Source organism: Hyla sarda, chromosome 9 (genome assembly GCF_029499605.1).
Source record: "Hyla sarda isolate aHylSar1 chromosome 9, aHylSar1.hap1, whole genome shotgun sequence".
Classification (NCBI taxonomy): domain Eukaryota; kingdom Metazoa; phylum Chordata; class Amphibia; order Anura; family Hylidae; genus Hyla; species Hyla sarda.
In genome coordinates this window covers 19,975,124-19,982,064 of record NC_079197.1, presented here as the reverse complement: position 1 = coordinate 19,982,064, position 6,941 = coordinate 19,975,124, and the positions used below count along the sequence as shown (strand labels likewise).

Here is a 6,941-nt window from a genome sequence, read left to right as displayed (position 1 = left end):
AGGGATGATATCATCACCTATCATATCCCTCCTGGTTGCTCTCAGACCCCTCCCCACCCAGCTTATCCCACCCATCTGTATGATCGGCTCCTCCTGCTCTAGAACATAATACCTGCAGATTGTACTGTGTGGTATATATCATCTGCTCAGCTCCTCCTGCTCTATAACATATACAATACACAGTACAATCTGCAGGTATCATGTTATAGAGCAGGAGGAGCTGAGCAGATGATATATATACAATACAATACAATCTGCAGGTACCATGTTATAGAGCAGGAGGAGCTGAGCAGATGATATATACAATACAGTACAATCTGCAGGTATCATGTTATAGAGCAGGAGGAGCTTAGCAGATGATATATACAATACAGTACAATCTGCAGGTATAATGTTATAGAGCAGGAGGAGCTGAGTAGATGATATATACAATACAGTACAATCTGCAGGTATCATGTTATAGAGCAGGAGGAGCTGAGCAGATGATATATACAATACAGTACAATCTACAGGTATCATGTTATAGAGCAGGAGGAGCTGAGCAGATGATATATACAATACAGTACAATCTGCAGGTATCATGTTATAGAGCAGGAGTAGCTGAGCAGATGATATATACAATACAGTACAATCTGCAGGTATCATGTTATAGAGCAGGAGGAGCTGAGCAGATGATATATACAATACAGTACAATCTACAGGTATCATGTTATAGAGCAGGAGGAGCTGAGCAGATGATACATACAATACAGTACAATCTGCAGGTATCATATCATCTGCTCAGCTCCTCCTGCTCTATAACATGATCCCTGCAGATTGTACTGTATTGTATATATCATCTGCTCAGCTCCTCCTGCTCTATAACATGTTACCTGTAGATTGTACTGTATTGTATATATCATCTGCTCAGCTCCTCCTGCTCTATAACATGTTACCTGTAGATTGTACTGTATTGTATATAACATCTGCTCAGCTCCTCCTGCTCTATAACATGATACCTGCAGATTGTACTGTATTGTATAGAACATCTGCCCAGCTCCACCTGCTATATAACATGACACCTGCAGATAGTACTTTATGCTCAGATACTGTACAAGGCATTCACCTGTGGGATGTAGACAAGGGTATTTCCATTCACTGACCACATGGGAGGAATGGAAATACAAAGTATGCTCAAAATTAGCAGAACTTTACATAATACATTAGCTAATACTCACAATCTTTATTCACTTCTCAAGGCTCAATTCCTTTGTATTTAAATCCCATAGAGAGCGGGACTCAGATCTGGATGAGTTACAGATATTAATTATAAGCGTGCAGCAGTTAATGATTCCCCCGCGCGTTGTGCCTTCACCCTCTTGGCCTCCTAATCTCTCCATTGTGACGCATCTGGCGGCCCCTGTGATTACCGCACTTCTCCTGCAGCGGCCGGTCAGCGCCAGGCGGTAATCACACAGCGCGCTAAAACTTGTCATTAAATCTATTTCTGCCGTCTAATTATGCCGGGCGCTAATAACAGAGGTGAGCGGAGTAAATAGAGGAGGATACAGCTCAAGACTGATGCCCTTCCATGAGTAACAATCCACAGACAAAGCACAGGAAGTGATATTGCGGAGTAAATGCAGGCGATGTGACAATTACCAGCGCTTTTATTTAATTCCCGGGATACCTTCCCTTACGGGTGAATGACACCGCGCTCTCCTCAAGGTTAACATGAGCTAAAACCGTAGATAATAATGATAATTACATCACACAATATAGCGTGAGCCGGGGTCACGGAGGCTTCCGGTTGGTTTATTTACAATCAGGTTAAGAGATTGAAAGTGCCGAATATTTATTCTGTTACTAGTACAATTTGGGTTAAGTAGCACATGCCTGAAAAGGTCAAACTTACTAACTTTTGAGAAGTGTCATTGAGGAAATACTGAAAAGAACACCTACCACATATCAGACCCCTAAATGAATACAGACCCCTTAACCGACCCCCTTAATAAATACTGACCCCAGACCAAACCTAAAAAATAGATATGGACCGCAGACTAGACCCAATAAATAGATACAGGCCCCAGGCTAGACTCCCTAAATAAATACTATAGATTCTAGACCACACCCCCTTAAAGGGGTACTCCGGTGAAAACCTTTTATTTATTTTTTATTTTTATTTTTTTTTAAATCAACTGGTGCCAGAAAGTTAAACAGATTAGTAAATTACTTCTATTAAAAAATCTTAATCCTTCCTGTACTTATTAGCTGCTGAATACTACAGCGGAAATTATTTTCTTTTGGAAACACAGAGCTCTCTGCTGACATCATGAGCACAGTGCTCTCTGCTGACATCTCTGTCCATTTTATGAACTGTCCAGAACAGCATATGTTTGCTATGGGGATTTCCTTTTACCCTGGACAGTTCCTAAAATGGACAGAGATGTCAGCAGAGAGCGCTGTGCTCATGATGTCAGCAGAGAGCTCTGTGTTTCAAACGGAAAAGAATTTCCACTGTAGTATTCAGCAGCTAATAAGTACAGGAAGGATTAAGATTTTTTAATAGAAGTAATTTACAAATCTGTTTAACTTTCTAGCACCAGTTGATTTAAAAAAAAAAAAAAAAAAAAAATTTCACCAGAGTACCCCTTTAAATTAGAAGGGACCCTAGTGCAAACCCCTTCAATATATACAGACCATGAGTCAGACCCTCTTGTTTATACAGACTAGAACTTCTCATTACGGGCCTAAGACTAGACCATCTACACAAATACTCACCCCAGACTCCTCTTTACAAATTTAGACTGCAGACCAGACACCCTAAGCTAAATATTGACCCAACCTAGTAGAGTGTGGGCCCTTCCTTTTTTACCTCTTTAGCCAGAGCCCTTGACTTCAGAATTACCTTTACTACCCTGATGGAGTGCTACAGATTAAGACATTTTGTCTTAGAAGTTATTGTCTTGATACACCTCATTGACAACATGTATACGTATAGCAAGATTTAATATAACTCAATGAACTCTAAAATTGGAATGACTCCTAGAAGAATCAGGGACCGGTTTAGCACCAGGCAAACCTTGGCAGGTGTCAGGGCCCTCTGGGGTTGTTACGGACCATGTTATGGACCACCTTGTCTTAACCAAGAAAAAAGGAGACAAAAGGATGCGCTCCCTTGTGTGATACCCAGGTAAAATGTGGTAACGCTTAATGTGAATTAGCGCTTACCAAGTGTGGTTGCACTCCATCCAAGTACAACCATGGAAAAGCGTATGTAGTAATAGGATCTCGTCAGCCGCTCCGCTTCACATAAACACAGATACAGTACAGATTTCCTCCATAAAGGCAGAGATCATGAAGGCGCTGGAGATCAGGTAAAATGTAACTTTTTCTTTATTCCCACAATGCAACGCGTTTCGCGGAAGTTCCGCTTCATCAGGCATGCCTGATGAAGCGGAACTTCCGCGAAACGCGTTGCATTGTGGGAATAAAGAAGAAGTAACATTTTACCTCATCTCCAGCGCCTTCATGATCTCTGCCTTTTTGGAGGAAATCTGTACTGTATCTTGTCTTAACCAAGGCCTCTTTGTGGTCAAAGACCAACATTGGGGATGGGGAAGCACCTGCCTTGGATGGTAGGTGCCAGGGTGTGATGGTTGCCAACAAGCCACTGGGTTAGGGTTGAGATTTGAGGCTTTTCCCTGTGAAGGAAAGCTTTAGTAACAATTCTAGACCGACATTATCTTGGCCATTGGGGGGGACTGGTGGATTCCAAGAACAATGGAGTATTACTTTTTAATATCCTTTTTTATTATTCAATCTCTACAGGAGATTCCATCATTCATTGACTAATAACAATCGATGGATTCGGGAAAGGAGCCACGAGTCCTACGCCAAAAATTACTCCGTAGTTTTCCCATACGATGAACCTCTTGCTGGAAGGGGCATGCGGAAGGATCCCTTGTACGAGGTAATAGGGGCAAATATTCTCCAAAAAAGATCAGACCAACTGGTCCATTACTGGTGATAGTACTGGCCAAAGCCGCGAGACCTTTATATACCCCCCCCCCCCCCCCCCCCTGCACATATTTCATTTCTGGTTAACCTCCTGGTCTTTGCTTAAAAAAAAGTGAAAAATGTTGACAGATATTTGTAGATTTTTCTGAATAATTCTCATTGGTGTATAATGACATAAGACTATTCGTATTATTCAGTGCCTTCCCTGTGGTGTCGTCTGCCAGATCCCTGCATTCCCAGTAAAACGGGGTTAGCCATTCTCCCAGTAACTGGTATATTTTAAGATGGTTGCTAAGCATCTCGGGCACTATGTGATTGATAGTTGAGATTGTCAAGAACCTCCTGCTGCATCTGCCTGAAGTTAAGAGCCACATAAGTTCAGATATTTATAACACTATTATTGTGTTTTAGTGCATTTATTCATTTACGTAGCTGGAGGCAAACTGTGTATCTTAAATATATATATACTGCACAGACAGAACTTGCCGTATTTTTCGCCGTATAAGACGCACTTTTTCTTCCCCCAAAACTGGGGCGGGGGGGGAAGTTGGTGCATCTTATACGGCAAATACACATTAAAACCTGTCCTATCGCGGCGGTCCCTGTGGACCCGCGGCTAATACAGGACATCACCGATCGCGGTGATGCCCTGCATTAACCCTTCAGACGCGGCAATCAAAGCTGACCGCCGCGTCTGAAGCGAAAGTGACACTAACCCGGCGTGATGGCGGCGACGGAGAGCGAGGGTACCCGGCAGCAGAGATGTTCCGGAGCGACAGGGACACCCCGGGGACGCGGCGATAGCGATGGAGGGCGACGTCCAGGGCAGCGGTGACTGGTCCGGAGCGGTGGGGACAGCTGAGTATTACCTCCTAAACCAGTGGTCTCCAACCTGCAGACCTCCAGATGTTGCAAAACTACAACTCCTGGCATGCCCGAATCTGTTTTAATTTTCTGGCATCAGTTGATTAAAAAAAAATATTTTCCAGTGGAGTACCCCTTTTAAATTACCTTCTTGGCTGTGCTTCATGCATATTTCCATTAGTAGGCCCAAGTGAATGGGGTTGATTTTGCTATACCCAGCGCAGCTCATTGACAACAGAGATTCGTCTTCTGATGGGATAGTGTTACCAGCGTATTGTATATCCTATCTACAGGAGCTGCTCCAACAAGGCTGTGTATTCCAAGAGAGGCACGGCTGGGAACGGCCTGGTTGGTTTAATCCAGAAGGACCAGCTCCGGTGAGTTCAGTTCACTTGATACATTCTGGAAGTGGTCATCGAGGGGGGGGGGGGGGGGTTACCAATGCCCCAATGGGCACCATGAATCTTTGGTATTGCTATTACGTGATAAAAAGTCAGTTGACTGTGTGGTCAATGTAGGATCAACCCCAATGTCAGGTTCTTAAAGGATTGGTAAAAAGTAGTAGTCGGACTCCTGGACTCCTCTCATTCCATGATGCTTGGCCCACAAGGCCATCTGTCATCTGTACCGGGACCACTCCTAGAGGTAACAACCTTGTGGTCTCCTCCAGAAAAGTAAGGTATTAAAGGGGTACTCCAGTGGAAATCAACTGGTGCCTGGAAGTTTAAACAGATTTGTAAATTACTTTTATTTAAAAATCTTAATCCTTCCAGTACTTATCAGCTACTGTATGCTCCACAGGAAGTTATTTTCTTTTTGAATTTCCTTTCTGTCTGACCACAGTGTCCTCTGCTGACACCTCTGTCCATGTCAGGAACTGTCCAGAGCAGGAGAGGTTTGCTATAGAGATTTACTCTGGACAGTTCCTGACATGGACAGAGGTGTCAGCAGAGAGCACTGTGGTCAGACAGAAAATAACTACCGGTACACAACTTCCTCTGGAGCATACAGCAGCTGTTAAGATTATTATATAGAAGTTATTTACAAATCTGTTTAACTTTCTGCCACTAGTTGATTTAAAAATTATTTTTTTCCACTGGAGTACCCCTTTAAAGGGTAAAAATGAGAGGGATAGCCCAAAGTCAAACCAGTTAGGTGACACAGTTGGTGCACCAAACCCCCTGTTTGTTAAAATGTCCATCTGAAATAGGTCTAAATCTTATAAATTGCTGTTATTAGTACCACATATGTATATGTAAGGTTCTTGGTACAGTAGATATTCAACATAAATTAGTAATCATGGGAGCAATAATTAAAGGGGTACTCTGGTGGAAACATTTTTTTTTTTTCAAATCAGCTGGTGCCAGAAAGTTAAACAGTTTTGTAAATTACTTCTATTAAAAAATCTTTATCCTTTCAGTACTTTTTAGCAGCTGTATGCTACAGAGGAAATTCTTTTCTTTTTGAATTTCTTTTTTGTCTTGTCCACAGTGCTCCCTGCTGACACCTGATGCCCGTATCAGGAACTGTCCAGAGTAGGAGCAAATCCTCATAGCAAACCTATGCTGCTCTAGGACAGTTCCTGACAGGGACAGAGGTGTCAGCAGAGAGCACTGTGGACAAGACAAAAAAGTAATTCAAAAAGCAAAGAATTTCCTCTGTAGCATACTAAAAAGTACTGGAAGGATTAAGATTTTTTAATAAAAGTAATTTACAAATCTGTTTAACTTTCTGGCACCAGTCCATTTAAAAATATTTTTTCCCACCGGAGTACCCCTTTAAGGGGTCCATACACATTAGATAAAGGTAATTTTTATTTTTTTTGCCCATTTGTATGGAACTGGTCAGCTATGTAATGTGAATGGAGTTGGTCCATTTATTCCATGATGTCAGGGGGAAAAATAAGATGCTCTTTTTTCCAGTGGCTATTCTTCTTTTTCATTGAAAAACATGGCCGATCTGAGCGTGTATGTCTGCAATACATGAATCCTATATCACTGAGGATACTGATGTGACTCCATTTTGTCTAGGTTGAAGACTATGATTATTATGGCTCCTATGGCCTTCAGCCGCACCAA

At 42.3% G+C, this 6,941-nt stretch overlaps 1 protein-coding gene across 1 annotated transcript in view; it reads left to right on the top strand.

Annotated features, from left to right (window-relative positions):
• Positions 1–6,941, top strand: part of SARDH (sarcosine dehydrogenase) — a gene marked incomplete in the record, with an annotated part of 58,648 nt that overhangs the window by 4,359 nt on the left and 47,348 nt on the right. Inside the window, 3 exon segments of the mRNA XM_056539862.1 lie at positions 3,811–3,952; positions 5,157–5,240; positions 6,894–6,941. The exon segment at positions 6,894–6,941 is cut by the window's right edge and continues 66 nt beyond it. Of these exon segments, the coding sequence (XP_056395837.1) occupies positions 3,811–3,952; positions 5,157–5,240; positions 6,894–6,941 (274 nt within the window).